At 52.8% G+C, this 25,319-nt stretch overlaps 1 protein-coding gene across 3 annotated transcripts in view; it reads right to left on the minus strand.

Annotated features, from left to right (window-relative positions):
* Nucleotides 1–25,319, minus strand: part of LRRC75A (leucine rich repeat containing 75A) — a 40,895-nt gene that overhangs the window by 3,123 nt on the left and 12,453 nt on the right. Inside the window, exons 2-5 of one of the 3 annotated variants that reach the window (XM_037013265.2) lie at nucleotides 18,730–18,812; nucleotides 15,145–15,235; nucleotides 11,537–11,665; nucleotides 1,515–1,630 (exon numbers count right to left, since the gene is read on the minus strand). In XM_037013265.2, coding sequence (XP_036869160.1) covers nucleotides 1,515–1,630; nucleotides 11,537–11,665; nucleotides 15,145–15,235; nucleotides 18,730–18,812 — 419 coding nt within the window. Of the gene's footprint in view, nucleotides 1–1,514; nucleotides 1,631–11,536; nucleotides 11,666–15,144; nucleotides 15,236–18,729; nucleotides 18,816–25,319 lie in introns of all 3 variants that reach the window. The other 2 variants (XM_037013260.2, XM_037013271.2) reach the window with 2 other exon arrangements.

The raw sequence follows: 25,319 nt of genomic DNA on the forward strand, positions 1-25,319 counted from the left end.
CCCCACCGCTTAGCAGCTGGGTGACTGTGGCCATCAAATGGCTGCAGTAATATCCCCTACCTCATTCAGTCCTTTGGCAAGTGCTTGTTAAGCTCCTACTATGTGACCGGTGCTGGTCTAGGCACTGGGGTCACAATGAACCAGATGGACAAGATTCCTGTTGTCACTCTACCAGAGGGAAGAAAACCAAATGAACAGGAGTGAAGTGATGAAGCAGCCTGGGGGCAGGCTGCTCAGGGAGGGCTTCTTGAAGGATGGAACATGGGAGCTGCTGGGAAAGTGGGTTACAGGGAAAGCGGGTTATCAGATAAGTCTGGTACAGGTTCGGGCACAGGAAGGACATGTGCAAAGGCCCCGAGGCTGGAGAGAGCTTGGTGTGTCTGAACCAGCAGGAAGACCAGTGCAGCTGGGTTAAGGAAGGAGGGAGGAGAGAGCCCAGGGAGGGGTTGAGCGTCCATCACAAAGGGCCGTTTGGACTTCATTCAAGGGTGATGGGAAGCCGCCAAGAGGAGTGAGGCCTCTGCATGAAGGGTGGACGGAGCATGTGTGTGTTCTGGGGAAACAGAAGAGAAGGCCTCCAGATTCCAGCAGAAATCAAATGTGCAGCTTTTAGACTTGTAAACCTGATAGGCTAGATCACAAAGCTCCTGATGGCATCCCGGGCCCCATGGGTCCTCTTGTCCTGTCCCCATATGTGGCCCCTGCCTCAGCCCCACTGGAATCCCATCCTTGGCCAGCCCCAGGAGCCTCATGTCACTGTCCACCGGGGAAGGCCTCCCTAGGCCCCATCTGCCCTCTGGGCTCTGGGGGAGTGGGTGCCCAGAGGGGAAGGAGGCACTGGAGCTCTTTCTGGTCAGTGGTGAAGGTCAGTCCTTCCCCTTGTGTTTGGCAGGAAGGGCCAGCAGCAGCCTCAAGGCCCTGCCAGAGCCTTTCAGGGTGCATGCCACCCTGTTCCATGGCCATCTGCAAGGGAGGCAGGGGCGCTCCTGCAGAAGGCCTTCCTTCAGGTTCCCGTCCACTTGCCTCCTGTGGTGCCACCTGTCTCAGCCCACAGGTTCTGTGTCCTGTATGCCCCCACCCCCACCCTTCCAGGGGCCACAAAACCCTCAGAGTCCTCAGTGCTGCATGAACCAGGGACACAGCTGAGGTCTGGGTCCCCCTAGGGGACATCCAGGAGAACTGGGGGCTCAACGGGAGTGCCCACATTCAGCACACCAGGAATTAGAAACTCATGTCCCCTCCCCTACTCCACCCCACTGGAATGGACCCATACTCCCCAGCTCCCAACCCACACAGCAGGGCCCGCCTCCAGCTCCCCTCGTGGCTCATGTCCACCTGGCTGCTCTCCCCTGCCCCCGAATCCTCATTTGACCTCACCTTTTTCAGGCAATTGTCCAAGACAGCACTCCCTGGTTCCAGCCCTTGGCCCCACTGCCCTGGGAGTGGGAGCTGTGTACCACAGGCCAGCCTGTCACAGACGCCTCTGGGCTGCCCTGCACGGGGACTTCACTCACCAGGCCTGCGGCTTCCTCTTCATCAGCCCCCGGTGCCGCCTCCACTGGGAGTGGGGGCTGAGGTGGTATGTCAGCTGCCTGCACAGCTTCTCCATGGCCCCCAGTGCGTCGCCTTCCTGCAGGGACAACCACAGGCGGATCAGGCGGGGGAGGCCCAGGCTTCCACCCCCAGCTGCCTGCTCTGCTGGCTCAAGCTGGGCACTCTTAGTAGACAACGGTGCTTGCCAACTCATCTGTACAGTGGTTTTAGTTTCTGTGAATTATTATAGTTGCCATCTTTGAAAATTTGAGATGTATATAAAAATCTGGATTCCAGGTGATCTCACAGTTACCTGGAGCTGGGAGCCAGCTGATCCCTTAGCTAGTATTGACCATGGTCTCTGCCACTCCCCAGTGTCCAGGGCCATTCTGCTCACTCATCTTCTCAACAAACACTGGCCACCTACTAGTTACCAGGCATGTGTTTCAGGAGCTGGGGATACAGCCATGAATGAATGCCCTGCTCTTCTTTTTAACGTAGTAAGGAGAAAAGTGAAGTATTTTTACTATGTCTCTTTTGCCCATGCCAAAAATGGGAAAACCAAAGAAATGAGGGCCAAGTCTTCCCTGTCCACTTCATTCACCTAAGACATTTCCTACCTGGCCCATCAGTGTTTGAGTTTGAGACCCTGGGTATTATGGCCTGAATCTTGTCCCCACCAAATTCTTGTGTTAAGTCCTAATCGTTAATACCTTAGAATGTGACTATATTTGGTGATAGAGCCTCTAAAGAGTAATTAAGGTAATGTAAGGTCATTAGGGTGGGCTCTAATCCAATGTGACTGGTGTCCTCTAGAGAAGAGATCAGGACACAGACGCATGCAGAGGAAAAGCCGTGTGGCGACACAGGGAGAAGATAGCTGTCTGCGTGCCCAGGAGGGGGCGCCTCAGAAGAACCGGCTCTGCCCACACCTTGATTTTGGATTTCCAGCCTCTGAGCTGTGAAGAAAAGCATTCCTGCTGTTTAAGTAGTATTTCGTTATGGTAGCCCTGGCAAACCAATGCACTGGGCTGAAGGTGCAGCAGAGAGAGACTGGAGAGACTCTGGCTCTGGCCCATGGGCAGTCGGTGAAATAGTCCTCAAACTCTGGCAGAGCAAACGGCTGAGAATATGTGCTCCTGCCAGATAGGCCAGTGCCAAGGGCTGAGGGCCTGCAAATGCCAGGCTCGGATGCAAACTCACAAGCAGATAGCAACGTGGATGTGGTGAGGCCACACCCATGCCTGGCAGAGTGCCTGGCACAGAGTGAGCACTCAGGAAAAGGCCAGCTTGATTGTTATTATCCTCACTCTGCTGAGGGAGAAGCAATATATTGAGTACAGAAGAGCCTAGACTTGGAGCCAAATATGTGGATTCGAACCTTTGCTTGGTCAACCCCTGTGTGACCTCGGGCAAACTGCTTGACCTCTCGTGCCTCCAGTAATCATCTGTGAAGGCATAGCAGTACCAACCCACAGGGCACTTTGTGTGGACTGAGTGAATTACTACTTGCAAAGTGCCCCATATATAGCTGAGCCCCATGCATGGTAAGCTCTTCAGGAAATAAATACTGGGCTATACTGTCAGAGCAGCACAACACAGAACTCTGGCATGGTAGAGAAGGAAGATTATTTTTGCCCAGGCTGAGAGCTGAGCTGGGCTTTTGAGAGCGGAGGGGTTAGGGGTTTTTGGATGGAGAAAGCAAACAGAGAGGCATCCCCAAGTGAGGAGGAAATGACTTCATTTTTGTGCAAGGAATTGGGTGTGTGGGGGTTACAGGCATGGGGTTGGTGACAATCTGGGGCCTGACCACTCTCACCACTTCATTGGCTACACTTTGGTCCAAGCCACTATCATCTGTCACCTGGATTACTGCACAGAGACGTTATGCTAGGACCTTATAGGATTCCCACAAAACCCTAGACCAACAAATGCTCTTATGATGCCCATTTTACAGGGGAGGAAACAGATTCAGAAAGCCAGGGGCTGGGGCAGGTGGAAAGGCAAGAGAGGGGGCCTCCAGAGGGAGACCAGAGCGGAGGTAGGGAGAGGGGTTTAAGTGCCTGAGGAGGTGAAGCATCTGAGCAGGATCCAGGAGACAAAAACCCGAGATCAAATGGAATCTGTTCAGATGAAACCTCTGGCCTTGTTCTCCACAAAGCTCACCTTCCTATCGCCTAAGCCTGTGGGTCTGATCAGTGAATGTCACCCATCACTCCAGGGAATTGTGTTCGCTACCCTGGTAGTGTTCATCTTTTGGTTTTTAGACTTAGTTTCTTGCTGAGCCTCGTCATACGGGTGTGGCAGGAAGCTGGTGGTGAAGCAGGCAGGGGCTCCATCATGTGGGCTGTAGTGGACTTACGGAAGGGGGAACAGCAAGATTGCATTTGCATTTGGGGACCACCCCTCTGACTGGGAGGTGGAGAAAGGGGTGAACTGGAGACAGAGAGGTGGCTCAAGGCCAGGCCTTTCTGCTTATGGGTGGTGTGGGGCGTCCCTGCCAGGCCTGTGGAAGGGCTGCTAGATGGAGGCCACCACACTCGCTTGTGGAGCACAGGATGGGGTTGGGGTGTGGGCAGGGACGGGAAGAGGAGGGGTCTTGGCTTTGGATTTGGAACCTGGTTAGAAGGCAAGGGCAGGGGTGGAGAATGACCGACCCCTTATCTGCGACCCTGTGGAGCTTGAGATGCAATTGGATTTATGGGGCTGAGGCTCAAGGTAGGTCTGGGCTGGACACCTTCATCAGCATCTGATTAAATTCCCTGGCCAGGAAGGAGCTGGGGCAGAAGGCAAAGGGAGTTCACGGGGATGGAGGGATGGAGAGGGCACGGTCAGACAAGGAGGAGTAATTGTGGCCTGGGCACCATGGAGAAGGGGGCTCTGTGGGACTCCAGTGAGAAAGCCTTGGCCAGCATGGGCTCAGGGAGGGCCAGTCACGGTGGGGGTTGGGGTGAAGGTCAACTCTGGAGGCCAAAGGGAGGTGGGACGTGTCAACGGAGATGCTGCAGTTGGAGCCGTGGTTCTCCCCTGGGACACCTGTAAACACTGCTGCCTGGGCCACCTCCAGCGATGGGTGGCAAGTTCCAGTACGAGGATTTTTAAAAGCTCCCCGGGTGATTCCCTGTGCTGTCAGGTGGAGAAGCACCGGTTTACACGTTTTAAATATATGGCCAGTGGGTGGGATCTGGAGTTTGGCCCACAGTGTTGCCAGTCACCCTCAGCACCTGCTCCAAACCTGAGAACTGAGCTCCTCCTCCAACCAATTCCCAGGGTTTCCAGAATTCAGGGGCCATGGTTTCTCCATCCTCTTAGGCCTGGGTAGCTGGGCCTTGAAGGAAAAGGAAGCGTCGGCAAAGCGGCCGCTGCGGCGCGCCCGCACCACCACCAGGGGGCAGCCGTGCGCAGGGCGAGGACTGGGTGGACTACGTGCTGCAGCTCCCCGCCTGGGAGGATGGGCCAGCCTCTTTCCTCATCGACTAAACGGGGACAATTGATATGGTCACCCAAGAGAGGTGATTTAAGACGTGACCTAGTGCCCTCACAGAAGTGAGAGCTCCCCTCCGCTTGTCTGGACGAAATAAACAACAGTTATCATTTCCTGAGCATCTACTGTATGCTAGGTATCGTCTCTGCGTGGCATGCATGAGCTCATCACAGTCCTACCACAGTCCTGTGAAAGGCAGCCGAGGCATAAAGGAGGTGAACAGACTGGCAGGCCATACGGAAGCCCCAGCGAAGGTGGGCTCAGGGCCCGACCTCGGCAGCGCTCTGAGGCGCTCCCATCCTACCACCCACTCTGCGCTCTGCTCCGCTCAAGGCGTTCCTCTCATTTGCACACCCGGAAAAGCATAAGCAAGCCCATCTAATTTTCCCCCTAACTCTATCAATTATCGAAGCCCCCTCATGTCTCCCAGCCGCGCAGCGTCGGACAAAGCAGGACGCGCCCAGACGCGGAGTTAAGGAGCGGAGAGGGTGGGAGGGTGGAGGAAGGGCAGTTCTGCGTCGTCTCAGTGCCAGGAACTGCTGCCTCTCAGGTACGGAGCATCCAAACGCCCCTAGGACAGCCATGGCCGGGCAGCTCTGATGACAGGCCCGCGAGTTTCGCACGTCCCTGCGCCCTGCAGCCCACGGCTTTGCTGGCCCCTCTCCTCCAAGCGGTGCAGCCCAGCAGCCCTTTTGCGCAACCAGACCTAGCCTCCAAGCCACAGCTGATTGACCCAGAGCCGGCACCGGCAGAGCGCAGCCAATCAGCCCTCTCCCGGAATCCCCACTCGAGATGGGGTCACACCCCGACCCTCCGGGGATGGACCTCGGCAAGTAAACTCGGAGCCAGGGGCAGCCCTGCCTGCTGCGGTGCAGTACGGGCAAGAGGGACTGGAGAGTGAGCCAGGGGAGCAGAGAGGAGGGATGGAGAGCCGCTTGCACTGCGTTTTGTCTAGTTCTAGTCCCTCTTTTTCAAGCGTGGCTGCCTTTGGGCCCCACAAGACCCTCAGTATCAGGAGTGACTTCTGTTACTTGCAGCTGAGTCCTAACTGACACCAGAGGCTTGGAGGCAGTTTGCGGAAGCGATTTTGCAGCTCTTCCTCCCACCAGTGGGAAAGGAAGGAGAAGGAAGGTCAGGGAGGGCATGGTGCAAGTCAGGGGTGACTTGGCAGGTGGAGTGTGTGCAGCCTCTCCTGCCCTGCTCAGTGCTGCTGCCCAGAGGCCTGGGGACTCACTGACCTGTCCGGAAAGATGTGCAAGACCTGCAGTCCCTTCCAGGAGTCACAGCGCCTGGACCACCCCTCAGCTGTCAGCCCGTGCACCTCTGACTTCACTTCCGCAGGCACCTTTGTATGCTGTTCCTGGGACCCAAACAAGCACGGCCCTCCTGCCCAAAGACCTCCCTCATTTGTTCGTAAATGCAGTCATCAAATACTGCCTGCCTTGCCTACGACCAGCTGGACACTGCTCCGGACAGAGCCAGGGTGCTGGGTTTTGTTTATTCCCTCCTCCCAGTCTGCTCATTGCTCTTCCCAGTGCTTGGAGAGGCTGAGCTCTAGAGACAGCATTACTTGGCTCTTCTGTTCCTGGCTCCCAGGTTCAGCAAATGGGAATGACTGGAGTGAGATCAGAGAGGGCAGGAGGAGATGAAGGTCCAGGGATTTAGTCTCATTCCCTCCCTACTTCAGCACAGTCAGCAAGATGGCCCACACTGATTCTGGCCTACTGGCATTTGTGAAGTTTCCTTCCATACTGTATCAGGGGTGACCTAGGTGATGAATAGTAAACAGCAGTCATAATGGTATGTGACTTCTGAGAGTAAAAAACTCATAAAAAAGTTTGTGGCTTCTGCCTTGCTGTCTTTTAGATCACCCACTCAGGGATAAGCCAGCTGCCATGATGTGAGGAAGCTCAAGTGGTCCTAAGGATGTGGCAAGGAGCTGAGGCCTTCTGCCGACAGCTGTAGGACGTGCCATCCTGGAAGCAGGCTGCCAGTCTTTGCAGCCCTGTCTCATGTCCTGAGAGACCCTAAGCTAGAACTACCTAGTGAAGCTGCTCCTGGATTCCTGACCTACAGAGGCTGTGCAATGATAAATATCTGTTGCTTTAAGTCAGTAAATTTTGGGGCAATGTGCAGTAATAGGACACATAACACAGTTCTGGGAGAGGTGTCCTGGCTCCAGCATCACAGCTTCAGCCTGTGGGCCCTTCCGTGATAGCAACTTCCTGCTGCTGCTTCTCTTTGGGTGTCTCAACATCTCTGTTCATTTCCTTTATCCTGCCCACAACCCTGGAAATAGTCCCTTTATTAAACTCTCTTAAAAATTCACAACAAAATATGTCGCCTGCCTCCTGCCAGGGCCCTGCCTGGGACAGAATGTAACAGATGCCTTCTCTTGCTCCTTTGGAATTTATATATTCTAGTGGGGAAAGCAAACAATAAGTTGGCTGACAAAGGACGATAACTGCAGAGACCAGTGCGTGAGATGAAGGTAAAGGAAGGAATAAACAGAGGCTGGTCAGGAGACCTATGTAAGGTGGGCTGGCCAAAGCAGCCCTCTGAGGGGGGCCCTAGGCTGAGTCTGAATGGCAGAGAGGGGAGCTCAGACAGAGGGGCAGGTGCTGTCAGAGGTGGTGGCTAAGTCCCTAAGGTAGGGAAGGGCCTGGGTGCTCCAGGGAGAGAGGAGGCTCATGTGGCTGGAGCAGAGCCAGCAGGCTGGAGAGGTGAGAAGCAAGGAGACTCAGGCAGGGCCAGATAGGGCATCAGGGTTTTACTTAAACTGCACATGGAAGGTTTTCTAGCCAGGTACAAATACCACCCAATTTGCTTTGCAGACTGCTCTCTGGCTGCCCCCAGGGCTGAGAGGGCAGGGAGGTGGAGGCGGAGGTGAGCCCCAGAGTCCATTTGGAGGCTAACCCAGTAGCCCCGAGAGCAGAGCCTCATAGATGCCCCTGGGATGGAATTAGAGCTGTTAGACCTTGTCAACTGTGCTAGACAATATGAGTCTCTGTCCCTTGGACCCACTTTCCCCGACCGGGGCTCCTCCCTTCTTTGGGGGGTGTCTGCCTGGATGCTGCACATGACTGGCTTTGCGGCAGGGACCCTCAGACAACCTTGGGGAGACAGAACCCAGGAATTTACATCCACCCAGGCAGCCCCTCACTCTGACCAGTGCAGGGGTTTGAAAGCCCAGCTCCTCTGCCTTGAGTTGACTGTGGAGTCACTTACACAGAAACCCTGAGGGACAGGTTGAAGTCATCTGCCCTTTCTGGAGGGAGCGTGAGCTGGCCTGGCTTCCCCTGGCAGCCTCTTCAACAAATTGCTGTGGTCACACACCATCATTTTAGCCTCCAAGGGAACCTGACTGTGGCCATGATGTGATAGATGGCTGGGGTGGGACTGGGGCACAGGGAAGGTGGGAGCCCCTGAGATTTCCTGCTAGATCATCTGTGCTAATAGTGGAATGAGTTTGAGTGGGAGGGGGTGGTGACTTAGGGACCAGGCAGGAATGTCCAAGAGGTGGTGACTCCAGAGTCTGAAGCTGGGCCAAGGATACAGATTTGGGATTCACTGGTTTGCACTTGTGGGTGGGGTGGGGTTCCGCCTATCCCCATCTTCTTAGGCACAGACCTTCCTACCCCCTTTCTAGGGCCTGGGCCCACAGCCAGGGAAGTACCAGGAGAGGATTTGGTAGATTGAGAAAGTAGATGGGACTCATTCAAGGGAGTCCTCTTAGTCGTGGGAAGGATCATCCTGCAGGTGCTTCACCAGGAGAGGGGCCCAGGAATGGCTATTTCCTCTGTCCCTTCTTGCAGCAGAGGGAGATGCCCCTCACAGCTGGTAGTCTTGACACCTGTCTAACTTCTAGGACCACACCAAGGTCTGTGGGCTGATCTGAAATTCTCAGATCAAAGAGCTAAGAGCAGGAAGTTCTGTGAGCTAGATCATACAGCTGGGGTGGGTGCAGGCTGCCCCTATCACCAGCCTGGGAACCCTGTAGCTGGGACTTCCCACCCGGGCCTCAACCTGCCATCTGGCCTTGGATATGGGTAGGGGGCCAGCTAGGACCCTGGGCCTCCCACAGGGCCGACCCCACTCTGGCTGAGTCTGGAAATCTGGCTTGGAGGCCAGTCCCTTGTTTTCCAAGACACCGAGCCCACAGGGGCCAGCGCCTGGGGCGGTACCTTCCTTGCCTCCAGGTCCTACAACTGACCTGCTGGGCCTGAGCAACTTGCTTGCCATGTGGTCGGTGCTCACTGACCAGTTACACCTCAGCCTCTGTGGATGGGGTGCCATGCTGGGCGCATGCCAGTGCCCCTCACCGAGCCCTCTGACCAGCTCTAAAGGAGAAGGTTGTTAGGCCCACTTCAGAGCTGAGGAACATGGGGTTCCACTGACAAGGTGATGAGAAAGGTGACACCTGTGCAATGGACTGAATGTGTGTGTCCCCCATTCATATGCTGAACCCCAATTGCAATGTGATGTGTCTGGAGGTAGGGCCTCTGGGAGGTGACCAGGATAGATGAGGTCATGAGGGTCATCAGAGCAGGCCAGAGAGCTAGCTCACTTTCTGCCATGCGAGGCCACAGCAAGAAGGCGGCCGTGTGCAAGCTAGGATGAGGGTTTTCACCAGATCCTGGCCACGCTGGCACTGTGATCTCAGATTCCAGCTTCCTGAACTGTGAGAAATACATTTCTGTTGGTTACAAGCTGCCCAGTAATGGTGATTTGTTCAAGCAGCCTGAGCTACAACAACCCAGGTATGGCTCCCTTGTCCCCACCCCGATGGGAGGGATGGCCACAGTGCAGGTGTCTTGGCTGCCTCTCCTTAGCCCTGTCCTGTCTCCCGGTGGACATGGCAGGTAACTACCTGCAGGCCCTTCCTGCTGTGGCGGGGAGGTGCTCGGGTTGTCCTCTCTTGGCCCAGCCTCACCCTGCAAGCTTGTGAGCACTGCCGGCCCAGAGAGCAGCCCCCGAGCTGCCTGTACCCTGCCCAGACCCGGGCCCCAGAGCACACCTGGGGTTCTCACCTGGGCTCTGACCTTCCTCAGATTGCTTTATTACTGGAACTTTGTCTTTGTGAACTCTAACATGGACACAAAATAATCTCTCTCTTATTGATCTGCTTGTGGGGCTCTATCATCTGTCACCCCCTCACCTGCAGGCAGCTGAATTCATGCCCTGGAAGAGCTGGGGTCCTGGCACGTGGGAGGCCCCGCACAGGTCCCAGGCTCAGTTTCCCCAGGCTTAGCCAGGTGTGATCTGGATGGGAAGGCAGGGTGGGTCGGCTCCAGCTGGTTCCCCGTGGCTCCTGGCTCCATTCCTCTTCCCCTGCCTGCAGGCCCCCAGTCTGACAACCCTCATTACTGGTTTTTTCTTACCATTATATATTTGAGCCCAGCATCGCTGTCTTATGCCGCATCCTACCACCAAATCACCTGAAGCCTGCCCCGGGCCAGCTCCCAGCACCCCCATGGAGTCTTGGTGCCAGACAGCCCTGGAAGCCAGGAAGCAGGCCCTGGACAAAGTCCCAGATGTAGGCTCAGCCCCAGAGCAAGGTTCCAGCCTCTGGGCAACCAAGTTCAGCGTGTGCCCAGGCCAAGCACAGGTGGGCTCTTATCCCAGATCTGCTCTGTAGGAGGAGCTTCCTCCAGGCACCCCTCCACCTGCTCTGGCTTCCTGTCCTGCTATGGCGGAAATGCTTCTTTTGGAAGCTGCTGGAAATTGAGGGACGGGAGAGAAGCAGCCAAAACAGAGAGTAAAGCTCAAATGAGGAGTTGCCCTACTCTGGGCCTCCCCTTCCCTCCCCTGAAAGGGTTCCAGTGGGCAGTTCTGGGGAAGCCAGCCTGGAGCCCACTGAGGCCCATGGCCCAGCTCAGCCCCTAAAGGCAGCAGGAAGAAGGCAGATCCTCCCATCCAGAAGGGGCTGAGTGGAGCTTGCTGAGCCAGGACAGCTCTGGAGCTTCTCCTTCTCAGCTCCTGCAGTCAGGCAGGAAGTGGACATGAGTACAGTGGGTGGGTGTAAAATGACACTCAGCCTCAGGGAGGAAGACAACTGGGAATGGTGAGGCCTGAGGCAAACTGGAGAGCGCCATGCAGGCTGCTGCTGCGCTTACACAGTACCTTTGTAGAAAGAGGAAGAGTCCATTTCTAGGTGGACACAGCCTTGCATCAGTGCCCATGGCTTGGTGGCAGAGAGAGGGCTGGACGTGAACCATCTCCCACTTACCTGAACTCTGCCATGCTGAATATTAGGGATTGTGCGAAATACTCTGATTTTTAAATGAGGCAATCCAGATTTAACACCCTGTGGGCCAAAGGAAACTGCCAATGTGCAGCCTCTGCTATGGATGTTGGGCCTGTGGGCACCTCCGGCCCGCTGTCAGTGTTTAGATGAGGGGGCCTGGCCTTGGGCCTGGGCAGCACTGACCAGCCCAGCTCGGCCACTGAGCTGCTCTGCCCAGAGAGGCACCCTCCTCACAGCCCCGGACCCGGCTGGCTTGATCACAGCTGTCCTACCGGCTTGGGGCAGTGGATGTAGCGGGCCAGGCTGATGATGAGATCGTGAGTGATGGGGTCCACCAGGTTCCTGAAGCTTGCGTAGCGATACAGGACATCATCGAGTGAGGTTGATTCCATGCCCAAGTCCTGCAAGAGGGAAGGATGCCCAGAGGTCAGGGGCGGTCCCACCCTCCCCTGTGTCTCACTCAATGTGCCCAGAACAGCCCCCTGGAGGTGGCTTAGCGCCCCCAGAGCCCTGGCAGGGGAGGAGACCCTGCCCCCTGGTTAAAGTGCTTCCCAAGCTGCAAGGAAGCATCTATAGAACTTCCCGGGGGGCCAGGCAAGCCCCCCGAGATGGCCTCCCCAGTTTATTGTCCTGTCCCAAGATAGCCCCCAAGCCATCACCTCTCCAGTTCCCCAGAGGATGAAGCCTAGACACAGCTCCAGTGGCTGCTCCTCCATCTGGGGCAAAATTTGGAGATGGCATGTATGGCAAAATCCCCGTTTTGTGACAGGATCACAAACCAGCATTTGTTTTCTTCATTCTTCTGTCATCATGTTTACTGCTGCTCCTTGAGCAGGTGACCTGACCTGTGTCCCTTTGCGTGGGGGGATTTATGACTTGTGGGGCTGATAGGAGAGCTGTGAGGCTGCCAGGCACCCAGAAGAAACCCCCACCAGGGCTCCCTAAGAAAGGGTATCAAGTGGGGTCTTCCTGAAGGGAGGGGAGGGGGCATGCAGGCAAGGGGCACTGGGTAGGAGGTTCCCCAAGCCTGAAGAGGGACAAGGGTTTGGGGGGCACTACACACCGAGAGCCTCGCTGGGAGCCTCTGCAGAGACCCCTGCCTGCCAGCAAAGAACCCCAGAGCTTGGCCAAGAGCAGTGACCAGTATGGACTGGGACCTAAGGGTTGTGGACTAAGACACCAAGATTTCTATACAGCTCCAGGGAAAAGATAGGCCTCCCAAACAGGACTAAGCTTGAATTTCCCACCAGACAAGCCATGGGGGCTTGAAACGGAGTTAATTGCTTTTGAGAAGTAAAGAAACATAGTTTTCCACTTTAGAATGTTGGACTAAGCGTTATGCCCTCTGTGTGGGAAAGAACACGGGTGTATCTTCTGTCTTTTCTCAAACGCCTCTCTCCAGTTTCCGTCACCCTTAGGTGGGAGCTGTGGTTCCGGCTTCTAGCTCGGTGCCTCGCACAGACCAGGCAATGAGACATTCCCCCTAGGGGCACTGTCCCCACCCCACCCCCTGAGGACCAAGGGGGCCACAGAGGGTGGGTGCAGAAGGCGGGCACTGCCCACACTTGCTGCCCTCACCCTAAGCCCTCTAGCCCCCAAGCCACATAAGGAGCTGTCCCAGCACATCCCAGAGAAGGAAGGCTCCCCAGCCTGGGTTGCCAGGGTCCTGCAACCTGGGGAAATGTGTGGGTAATGGGTAAGTCCTATGAAGGATTTGCTCCCAGACATTTTTCTAAATGCCTTCTCTCCTTCCCTTAGAAACCCCTGTAGGGCAAGGAGGCTGGGCATCATCATTCCCAACGTACAGATGAGGAAACTAAGGCCCAGAGCGGCTGACTTCACCTGTCAGTTCAGGGCTGGACCGTGCACCTCACCTGATGCTCTATTAACACTTCTGGGTGGTATATTTGAAAGTTGCTAAGAATAGATGCTAAAGGTTTTCGTCACAAGGAAAAAAACCTTTTTATTTTTTTTTCCTAACTCTGTGAAGTAAAGATGTGACCTAAACTTACTGCAGTAATAATTTCACAATACATGCCAATCAAGACTTTTGTTGTAGGTCTTAAATTCACACAGTGACGTCTCAATTATATCCAAAAACACTGAAAGAAAAAAAGTCACGTGATAAGGATGTTAAAAAAAGAATTTCAGGAATGGTGGGGCCTGCCCTGGCCTGCACCTTTCTGGAAGGCCCTCCTCCCTTTTTGGATTACACACCCATTTGAGAGTGTGGCAAAAGCCATGGCCTCTCTCTTTAGAAAAACCCGGGAGTCAGGATGGGACAGGGAGCTTTGCCCACACAACCCACGTTGGCCTCACAGTCAGCAGGCATGCTGGGGCCTCGGGACACACGTGACCTCAGGATACAAAGTATTACTCAGTGATGAGCAAAAACATGGCTCATCCTCCCTGGGGCAGGAGGCGGCTGGAAGTGCAGTAAGAGGGGAGGTCAAAGGGCTGGGGTCCTAGGGTCTTAGGAAGCCCACGTGTCAAAGAGCGAAGGGCCCCCTTCCCTGGGGCAGGGAGGTGGGGTGGAGGGCAGAGGCCCGGGGGTGGCACGCTCATGGTCAGAGGCTGGACTAGGGGCCACTGGAGAGCAGGAGATGGGTTGACTGCTCCTTTCCTGTCTGCTGTGCAGGTTGGGCTGGCCCTCTGTGGGCTGTGGGCTGAACACCAGCCTCCACCCTCCTCAGCTCTGCCCTGTGTGCCCCTACCCCCGTGGGTACCTCTGCCCCATGACATGCGCCTGGCACTCTCCTTTTACAGCTGTCCCTGAATGCCCCTGGGAGAACGTGCTGGATTCTAGGTTCTGCCCAACCCGAAATCACTGCAAGTCTGTGGGCAAGTTGCCATCTGTGAAATGGGGAGAGCTTGGGGCTGACAGCAACAAGAGAGAAGAAGAGTCAGTGGCTCTGCTCTCCACCCTTTGGTTTTAAAAATGAGAAAAGTAGTTCTGTTGCCAAAGAGAAGTTTGAAAACCCTGAACTGGATGACTGCCTGGGTCTCTTGTGCTCCTACCAGCCATGCCGTCTTCCATGACCCACTCCTTTCCAGGCCAGTAGAGGCCATGCCATCCCAGAAGGACCAAGAAACCCTAGTTGCTGACCCAGGGAGCCGGGGCATGTCTGGGGAAAATGCGTGCCCAGAGAGCCTCCTCCCTCCACGGCCTTGCCTCCACACTCTGGGCTTCCAGGGAACTGACAGCGGCTCCATCTCTCAGCGCTGCTGTCCTCTGGGGTCACTAGCTGTTGCTTGGGAGTGGGTGCGGGTGGGAAGGAGGTCACAGTGCTCCAAGTAACTGTGAGTCACAGCCACCACCCAAGCCTGCTGCACAATGTACGGCTTTCCTTCTTTCTTTTGACCATCTAGGCCCCAGAGCGCTTGTGCCACTTTACAACACTGGACATTGCGTATGTCCTGAGCGGGGACCTTGGGCCACTTCCAGCCTCCTTGGGTCCTCCCCCTGCCCCTGCCCCTGCCATGCCAGTTTATCGGGGACGGCCATGTCACAGCTGCACGGACACGGCCTGCCAGCTCAGCTCTGCCCTGGCTCTCAGGAAGGGATGGAGTGGAGTGGGTTGGCGGCACCTGCTGCACACACGGTGGGGTGTGTGTGTTTGTGTGTGTGGGGGCAGTATCAAATCCACATGTGGCCCCTCTAGGCCACTCCACCATGGGGGGCTGATCTGCCTTGCAAACTACCAGGCAGTGAGGAAAGTCCTGGTTTCCTTGGCATGAGTCTCAACGGGGCCATCTCTAGGAACTGTGCGTCTGACCATTCCTCAGGGGACAGCCTGGGGATGTCAGCAGGTGGCATGGGCAGCTTCGCTGGGAGAGTGTCACAGGCATGGGACCACAGGGGACAATGGCCGGCACTCACCATCTCACGTAAGTGGAGTATCCATGCTATCTGAGCTTGCAGAAGCAGGTTTGGGGACTCTTTCCAGGGGGAAGAGGGATGGTGCACCTGACTTTCCAGAAGCAAGCAGAGATTCACATAGGAAGAAGATTAGAAGAACATTTTTCAAAGTGTGGTCTAAAGTTCCTCCCAGGGGCTCTGGGAGATCCTCTTTTCCAATGCCATAACAGCGTGACACTGGATTTCACAGATTTCACCCAAAACAAGTGAATGAAGGCAGAAGCAGGGGTGAGAACTAGTTGCCTTCTTTTAAGTCACACATTAAAACAATCGAAAACCATGAAACAATTCCACTCTTCTAACACTTTTTCTTTTGGAAAATATAGTTATTTTTGTAAAAATGTATTTATCTTATACGTGAGCTATTAATTTTAAGTGAGTGAAAAAATAAATCTTTAAAATATTTTTGTTTTGATTTCTAATACAGTGAATAGCAGCATTCATGAGCTATAACCCACATAAAGAAAATCTCTTTGAGGTCCTTAATAATTTTAAAGAGTAAAAATTTTCCTCAAAAAATAAAAAATAGTAATACCATATGATCCAGGAATCCTACTTCTGGGTATATATACAAAGGAAATGAAAACAGGTTATTGATGAGATTTCTGCACCCCAATGTTTACTGCAGCATTATTCACACTGGCCAAGCTATGGAAACAACCCGTCTGTCAACGGATGGATGCATAAAGATGTGATTATACATATATACACAGTGGATTACTATTCAACCACGAGAAAAAGGAAATCCTGCCATTTCTGATAACCGGGATGATCCTCGAGGGCATTATGCTGAGATAAGTCAGATGGAGAAAGACAAATACTGTATTATCACTAATACGTGGAATCTAAAAAAGCTGAGCTCAAAAAAACAGGGGAATGGGGGTTATCAGAGGCTGAGCATGGAGGAAGGGGAGATACTGTTTAAGGGTACATACTTGCAACTAGTAGATAGTGTAAATCCTACAGTAGTGATTGTAGACAACAAAACTATTGTAAAGGTTTACCTTGCTAAGAGACTACATCGTAACTGTTTCCACTGCTAGAAAAAAAGGTAATTATGTGATGCATAACAGAGGTGTGTTAGCTAACACTACAATGGCAACCATATTGCAATATAAATAAATGTATCAAATCAATATGTTGTACACCTTAAACTTACACAATGCTATATCAGCTATATTTCAATAAAAAAAAGAAGAGTAGGGATCCTGATGCCAAAAGAAGTTTGAGAACTGCAGGATTAGAATGGGGTGCTCTGGGGGAAAGGGGCTAGCCTGAGGGCTGGGAGTCCCTGGGAAGGGTTACTGGCTAAGGCATTCCGTGTGGGTCCTGGGAAAACTCCCGCTGGACAGACACACAGCAAACTTTCTCTCCTCTCTGGCATTCACCATTCCTTGGGGAGGCTCCCTGTGTGTGCAGTGGTGAGGAGGGCATGTAGGAGAGGGAAGCTTCCCTCATCTGGGAGAAGGAAAGGAGCGACAGTCAGTCCAAGGGACTGGTCCTGGGTTTTCAGCCTAGTGAGCAATGGCCCTGGAGAGCTGGCGCCATCGGACCTGGCCTAGTGCAGGTCCTAGACAGGCTGGGGTGAGGGCCACTGGGGAATGTTGACACTTGCCGTCTGCAGCTCCTTCCCCTCCTTGGCCTTTGTGGCTATAGCTGGAGATTTTGGATGCAGGTTACTACTCTTACTGTTTTTGTTTTGTTTTCTTTTAATGTTAAAGCTACTCTATTGATGAAAATGTGGCATTTTGCATTTAGGTTTGGAGTGAAGGTTTCCAAGTCCTTGGGACTGAGCTGCCATGTTCACTGCCCCACCTCAGTACTTTTCCTGTCATTGGACGCGGATCTGTAGTTTGGGTTCTCGCCCTGCTAGAGAAACATCATCCAGTAGAAATGTTCTCCTCGGAAGGAATACATGGGTGGCTTATTTTCTGAGTGTTTAGTTTATCTGAAAAACTCCTTTCTGTTGAAGTCATGTACTTCAACATGAAAGTCATGTTGAAGATAGTAACAGCCTGGCTAGATAGAAACTCCCTTCACAACACCTTCGTGGGTACTTGTTACTTGGCTGTCCCTGGAATGCAGGCGACTCTGAGACTGCCTGACTTTTGTATGTTTAGCTGTTTTTTCCTGCGAAGATGTCCATAGGATTGTCTTTGCCACTGACCTTACGCTCTCTCCTGGACAGTCCCAGCACACTGCCCCTTCCTGGGAACATCAGTTCAACATGGAGGGTAGCCTGGACAGTAGCTGGTATCTTTACAACAACCTCTCAAAAGGCTAACACCAAAGGGGCACCTTTTCACAATATCCCTCTAAACTCCTAAAATCTCTTTCCTGTATCTCTCAACTTCTCATCTCCACCCTACAAATCCTCTCAACACCTAGCCCTTCCTTTGCACACAAATACAAATCAACTTAACTTCTTTGGCTAATCCAGTTCTTAGACCAAAAAAGCACCCCCCCCAAAAGAACCCAGAAAATAAAAAATGTTGGCAAGGATGTGGAAAAATTGGTGCATTGCTAATGGGAGTGTTAAATAGTATAGTCACTGTAGAAAACAGAATGTCAATTCCTCAAAAAACTAAAAATAGAATTGCCATATGGCCTCGCAATTCCACTTCTGGGTATATACCCAAAAGAACTGAAAGCAGGGCTCAAGCAGATACTTGTGCACCTATGTACATGGGAGCACTATTCACAACAGCCCAAAGGTGGAAACAGCCCAAATGTCCATCCCCAGATGAAAGGATAAACAAAATGTGCTTTATACATGCAATGGAATATTATTCAGCCATAAAAAGGAATGAAATCCCCCATATGCTATACCACAGATGAACCTTGAGGACATTATGCTCAGTGAAATAAGTCAGTCCTGAAAGGATGACTCCGTTTAGATGAAGTCCCTAGGGCACTCATTCCACAGAAGCACAGAGTAGAGTGGTGGGTGGCAGGGCTGGAGAGTTGCTGTTTGTGGGTGTGGAGTTTCAGTCCTGTGAGGCCAAGCGCTCTGGGGATGGCTGCTCAACAGTGTGTATACTTCACATGACCGAACTGAAAAAAATGGTTAAGATAGTAAATTTTATGTTATGTGTATTTTGCAACAATTAAAAAAAAGAGGTCCCTGACATCCAAGGAAGGCGATCTCCTGAGATCTTCCTGAGATCGGAGGAAGCAGAAGGGGGCAGCATGTGCACCTGGCCATTTTTGTTCTGCCATCACTGTTTGGTTATTAAAAATTTTCACCACTGTGGGTCCAGTTGGTGGTTTCTTTGAATTTACCCTCAGTGTTGGGGTGTCTCTCCACCTAGAAACACGGACCTCCTTTCAGCCTGTCTCTTCACCAGGAAAATCAATGCTGTCTCTCAGCATCTGTGTCCTTCCACAACACGCTGTGGGAGTGGGTGTCAGGCTGGCCTCCTCAGCCCTGATCCCACGTTCCACAGCATCAGCTCTGCTTCCACTGCTTCCAATCACACGGGTGGGCTAGCGGCTCACTTACTTCCAATCCTTATTTTGCTCATTCATCTTCCCTCTTCAACTTACCCTGTTGTTTTTTTCCTCATTTCAGCTTGGCCTCTTTTTGTAGCTTTTAGCTCTTTTCCCACAATGTTCGTTTCTTCCGGCTCCTGCTGTAGATCATTTTCGGAGGTCAGTGTTTAGTTTCCATAGCATTTGTGCTATGCCCTGGGGTTTTTTCCCCACTTGCTCACCTCTGATGGAGGCATGATCTAGTGAGAGCCACATCTATCATCTGTCTAATGTGATATTGTGATTGATAAGAAATACGTATTTGGTCTTTGTCCCTGTTTCTGGCTCACAGCTCCTAAAACCTTTGGAATTTCCTAAATGATGAGGACAGCAAAGGCATCTGTCGTTATGTTAACGAGGTGACTTGGAAAGCCCCTGAGGATGGGCTGGTTGCTAGTGGAGCCAGTCATATGATTAGAGGTTGGACATTTCAGCCCCATCCCCCTGACCTCTGGGGAGGTGAGAGGGGCTGGAGGTTGAGTTTAACTACCAACAGGCAATTTAGTCAATTGAGCCTAAGTCAGGAAGCCTCCATGAAAGGGGGGTGTGGGGGGGTGCGTCAGGGAGCTGCCGGGTTATTGTGCATGTGGAGGTGGGGAGAACAGCAGGCTCAGATAGCTTGGAAGCTCTGTGTCCTTCCCCCACACCTTCCCTGTGCATCTCTTCCACCTGGCTGTTCCTGAGTTATGTCGTTATAATAAACCAGTCATCCAGTAAGTAAAATATCTTCCTGAGTTCTGTGACCCAGTCTAGTAACTTAATGGAACCCAGGGATAGGGGTGTGGGAACCTCCGATCTATGGCTGGTAGGTCAGCAGAGGTGACAACCTGGACTCTGCATTGACTCAGCAGTGGGGGTGGGGAGATGATGCCATCCTGTGGGATGGAGCCCTGACCCCTTGGGATCCGATGCTAAGTCCAGGTAGCATCAGAGTTGAGCTGAATGGTAGGACATCCAGCTGGCATCAGAACTGCCAGTTGGTGTGGAAAACCACACCCACACACTGGAATGGGTGACCAAAATCTTGACCTTGTCCCCTGGATGCCTCCCTGGGTAAGAGCTGAGTCCACCTCTCCAGGCTCTGACACTGTGCCCTCGGCCCGGGTGATACTCGCAACTATGGAGTCCACGGAGACCCACAGCAGTGTCCGCGTCCCAGGGCTTTTCCCACCCCAGCCAAGCCCTGAACTCCTGTGGCGACACCTCCTGCCTACCCCTCCTGCACTGCCTGGTGGGGGCGGCTTCTGAGAGCTGCTTTCTTTGAAGGCTGCAGGAATAGGCGAGGGGAGGGAGCAGTGAGGGCAGGGTGGAACCCTTCACCTCTAAAGCATTGTGGGAAAGGGATGGTGGCCTGACTTTGGGTTGATGAAGCCCTCCCTTTAGGAGGTCTCCGATTCCTGGGGTGCAGCGGGGCCGCCCCAACTGTCTCAGAGCCAGGAAGTTCCTCCAAGTCCACTCACCTGTCTTTGCATTAGCATTTTCTGTCTCTTTTTGGTGTGTCTCCCTAGGTACTTCAGGGAAAAGCTGGGGGAAGCCACATAGGAGGCTGCCAGGCACATGCTATTTTTAAACCCCAACCACCCCCTTCCCTTTTAAACTCAGGGTTTTAAGCCCATTCCCAGAAGGAAGGCCCCCTCGGGAAATGAGCTCGTATCTCTGTCTCAGCCAGGCATGACTCCACGTTCCTGCAACAACAGAGCTGAGGAAAGCAGAGAGGCAGCAAGCTCAGAATATTAACCAGCAAAGGTAGGCAGCTTCAATATTGAAACCACTGGGGCCCGAACGCACGAAGCTACTTAATGAGGTTGTAATCAACACAGTCCACCAGAAGGAAATTAATTAGAGTCCAGAGGGCAAGCAGGAGGCTGAATGAGACTTCTTCCTGTACTGCTGGCTCTACATCATAGGCAGCTCCTCTTGAGGGCCAGCAGGCAATCTGTGCAGCACTAGTCTCTTGGCTGGGTGACTGGCATGTCCCCTCCTCCATAACATTCTGCCTGGCCTTCCGGGGATTCCCAGGGGAGGGAAGGGAATTGTCAGGTGCCTAGCGAGATGCAGCCCCAGGAAGCCTGCAGGGAGAGAGGCCGGAAGGTCTCAGAGCCAAGGTGTCTGGCTGCTTGCTGAATGAACACCGTGGCCTCCCAGGAAGGTGGGCAGAATCTTAAAAGTGCCACAGGGGCAAGTAACCCAATTAAAAAATGGGCAGAGGATATGAACAGACAATTCTCTGAAGAAGAAATTCAGATGGCCAACAGGCACATGAAAAGATGCTCCACATTGCTAATTTCAGGGAAAAGCAAATTAAAACCACAGTGAAGTATCACCTCACACCAGTAAGGATGGCCAACGTCGAAAAGACTAGGAACAACAAATGCTGGTGAGGATGTGGAGAATGGGGAACCCTCCTACACTGCTGGTGTAAATGTAAATTAGTTCAACCATTGTGGAAAGCAGTATGGAGGTTCCTCAAAAAACTAAAAATAGAAATACCATTTGACCCAGGAATTCCACTCCTAGGAATTTACTCTAAGAATGCAGTAGCCCAGTTTGAAAAAGACATATGCACCCCTATGTTTGTCGCAGCACTATTTACAATAGCCAAGAAATGGAAGCAACCTAAGTGTCCATCAGTAGATGAATGGATAAAGAAGATGTGGTGCATATACACAATGGAATACTATTCAGCAATAAGAAAACAAATCCTACCATTTGCAATAACATGGATGGAACTAGAGGGTATTTTGCTCAGTGAAATAAGTCAGGTGGAGAAAGACAAGTACCAAATGATTTTCCTCATTTGTGAAGTATAACAATGAAGCAAAATTGAAGGAACAAAGAGACTCCAGGAAGGGACTAGCAGTTACTAAAGGGGATGGGTGTGGGAGGGCAGGTGGGGCAGGAGGGAGAAGGGGATTCAGGGGTATTATGACTGGAAACACATAGTGTGTGTGTGGGTCACGGGGAAGACAGTATTAGCACAGAGAAGACAAGTAGTGACTCTGTGGCATCTTACTACACTGATGGACAGTGACTTCAATGGGGCATGGGGGCACTTGATAATATGGGTGAATGTAGTAACCACATTGTTTTTCATGTGAAACCTTCATAAGAATGTATATCAATGATACCTTAAAAAAAAAAAAAGAAGAGCCATAGGGAAGGGAGGGGACGTCTAGGGAAGATGCACACACCGAATGCGGGGACAGGTGCAGTGCAGCAGGCTGAACGGTGGCTCCCAGGAAGGCATGTCCACACTCTTGTGCCATGCGATCTGTGGAAGTTACTAGTTGGAAGAAGGGTCTTTGCACACGTGGTTAAGGTTTTCAGGATGAGACCACCGTGGATTACCCAGGTAGGGCCTATCCCAGGGATAGGTGTCTTTTATAGGAGACAGACACAGACAAGAAGGTGAAATGAAGATGCAGGCAGAGACTGGGGTGATGGTAGCCATCGCCAGCAGAAGCTGGACCAGGCAAAGAATGGATCTCCCCTACAGCCTCCGGAGGGAGTGTGGCCCTCCTGACACTTTGATTTCAGACTTCTGCTCTCCAGAACCGCGAGAGAATAAATCTGTTGTTCTAAGTCACCCAACTGGTGGCCATGACAGCCCTAGGAAACTAACATACTGGATTGAAACAGTGGCATTTTCTCTAGAGATGCGGGAGTAAAAGTTAAGGGAAAATGGGCCGGGCTCCGTCCCCTCCTTTGGTGGTGCTGACCTCAGCCAGGAGCACAGCTGTAAGCAACCAAGGACAGTTATTGTCAGAGATCAACCTGCTGTTTCCACAGCCCTGGGTCCTCTCAGGGTGCACGCTTCCCTGACACTGTCCTTTGCCGTCTGCTCCCAAAGGTGGGACTGGGCTCATCAGAGATGCTTCCTGTAGGACCACCTGGCCCAGCATGCTTCCCAGCTCAACACAAGAAAGAACACTTAAAAAAACTGGTGAAGGGAATCCTGACACCTGCTACAGCATGGATGAACCCTGAGGACCCTGCTCAGTGAAGCCAGATGCAAAAGGACAAGGACTGTGATTCCTCTCACACGAGGGATCTGATCAGACACGTTCCTGGACATGGGAAGGAGAATGGCGGTTGGCAGGGGCATGGGGACGATGGCGAGTTTAATGGGGATAGTTTCAGCTGGGAGATGAAGGCCTCTGCGGCTGGGTGGCGGTGTTAGTGGCACAGTAAAGTGAATGCACTGAAAGGCGGTGAGGGAGCACCTTCCAGCTGGATGCCGCTGAACAGCTGCAAGGGGTGGGGCCTGAGGGTGGAAGAGCAGGGAGACTCTGAAAGGATGAGCAATAAATAGAATCCAGCCCAGCGATGAAGCCGCCTGCACAGGGGAGGCGGAGGGCTTTGGGGTGGGGAGGAGGCCAGGGGCACCGAGAGCACCCAGTGTAGGTGAGCACTCGGGGCGAGGGCCCACCCAGCTGTGCCTTGGCTCACGGCTCTGAGGAGTAAAACCACTTCCTTGGTGGCGAGGTGGCCTTAACCCAGGAAGGTTGAACTAGACTGGAGACACTGAAGTAAATCTGGTTTTTCACACATTTATAACATCTAAGGGAATTAAGCCCATCAGAGTACAAAACAGATTAGCCTTGCAATTCCAGTTTAAAATGGGTAATTGCATAATTAATTTTGTGCTTAGGATTTTAAGCAGAATGTTGAAAGAGGATTTGGCCAAGTTTGTGATTGTTTGAAAATGTTTAGGAGAACTTAATATCCATTTCATTGGTAAGCTTAATCTGTTAAATTTTAAGAACTGTTTAGGAACTAGGGAAAGTTTGGCTTTTTAGGATGACTATAAACTTAAGAAACCAGCATTAAACTTGTAAAATCACTAAGGTATCCTGAAGTAATTTAGTTAATGGAGTTATAAGCTCCCCCAGCCTTAAACATGATTGTTTAAATCTGCCAGATTCATAAAAGAGAGTAATGGTATTTGTAGGTTAAACTTAGAATCTCAGGGCAACAGTAGGCTTTAAAATGCATTAAATAGTCATTGAAAAAACCAACATCTGTAAGTAGGCTGTGTGTGTGTGTGTGTACATATTTGTACAGCCCCCTCCCCCAGGAAGGCCAAAACCCTCCCAGGGATGCTGTCATGCAGCTGGGGCCAGGCCAGGCAGTTCCTGTTCTGCAGGAAGGGGAGACTGGTGCCCTGGGAAGGGAGGTACTGACACTGAGGGCCAGGGCACGCTGCTCAGACTTTGAAAACACCCAATGGCGGAGCAAACTTGCCGAAGTCATAAAGGCAACTCCCACCCTGCCCGCTCCTTAAACAAAAACACCGGACATGATGGAGCCCTGCTGGGTGGTGAGGCCTCCACGTCCTGCTGGTGTCCAGGTGGGCACTGGCCGGCCCTGGTCCCAGCCTCAGACGCTGCCTCTGGAGGTGACCTGCCGCCCCCAGGCCCATGGAGCTGGCCCCCAGGGGGTGCTCACGGCTGACCAACACCAGCCGATGGCCCTGCAGAGGGCTGCTCGGGGGCATTAACTGCCGTGGAAGTCACTGCCACCCGCTGCCTCCTTTCGACTTGCCTACCTGGCTGAGGGGCAAGGGGCAAGGAGTGGGGGTTCTCTGGTCCCATCTCAGGGCCACTGTCCCTCCAGGGGCGGCTCATGGCTCTCCGGCTCCTCCAAAGCCACCGGGCTCTGTGGGGTTTTGAGTCTGACAGGCAGGTTGGCCCTGCTTAAGTGTGACACGTGTTCCCACCGGGTCTGCCCTCTCCACCAGGACGCAGAGGCCCACGTGGCAGTTTTGCTTGGCGTGGGGCTTCATGGCTGTGTGTTGTGTTTTAACTTTGAATTCTTTAAAAATGACACCCACTGCATGGAACAGGCCTCTGAACAGATGCCTAGCTGCTGCCAAGTGTAATTCAATTATAATCCAAGAAAACAGCAGTAGCAACTAATACATACCAATAGAATGCTTTCTCTTCAGAAAAACAAAGTCAGCTGGGGGGTGTAGCAGCTGGGGGGTTCATTCGGCTCCCCTGTGGCTCCAGCCCCACCCAGGCTACTCAGGGCAGGGCAGGGAGACACCCAGCCTGGAGTCCAGCCCTAGCTCACTGTGTGGCTCTGGCCAGGCCGCCCCTGCATGCTGGCCGCAGCAATCCCACCTACAAACAGGAATTGCCCCAGCTCATTCTTCCTGAAGAGGGAGCAGAAAGTGGGGGAGACCAGCAGCAGAGGGCTGTGGGCGACAGAGGGTTGGAGCACAAGGAACTCAACAAAGAACCACTTCCTTTCTCCTGTGGACGTCTTAGCTACTGTGTTTTATGACTCTCTGGAAGGGTGGTGGTATCTGTACTATTTCTCAAACATTTCCCAAGCTCCTCCCCTGCTTCCAGAACATCTTGTGGGACTGGGATTCTTCAGGGACACGGGGGCCAGAGGGTCCCTGAGGTCCCCTGGCTCCTGCATTCCTCGAATTCTCAGTGCTCTGTCAGCCATCCCAGAGCCCTCCTGATCCCTCTGCTTGGGAAATGGTCTGAATCAGTTGTTTATGCTTTTCTGTGAATGCACTTCAGCCCGTTTGTCCCTCTCTGTGGTAAATTTTGTCCATTTTAGATGAATGGTTGGGTCCATTGTCAAAGGAA

This window comes from Manis javanica, chromosome 4, assembly GCF_040802235.1.
Source record: "Manis javanica isolate MJ-LG chromosome 4, MJ_LKY, whole genome shotgun sequence".
NCBI classification, from domain to species: Eukaryota; Metazoa; Chordata; class Mammalia; order Pholidota; family Manidae; genus Manis; species Manis javanica.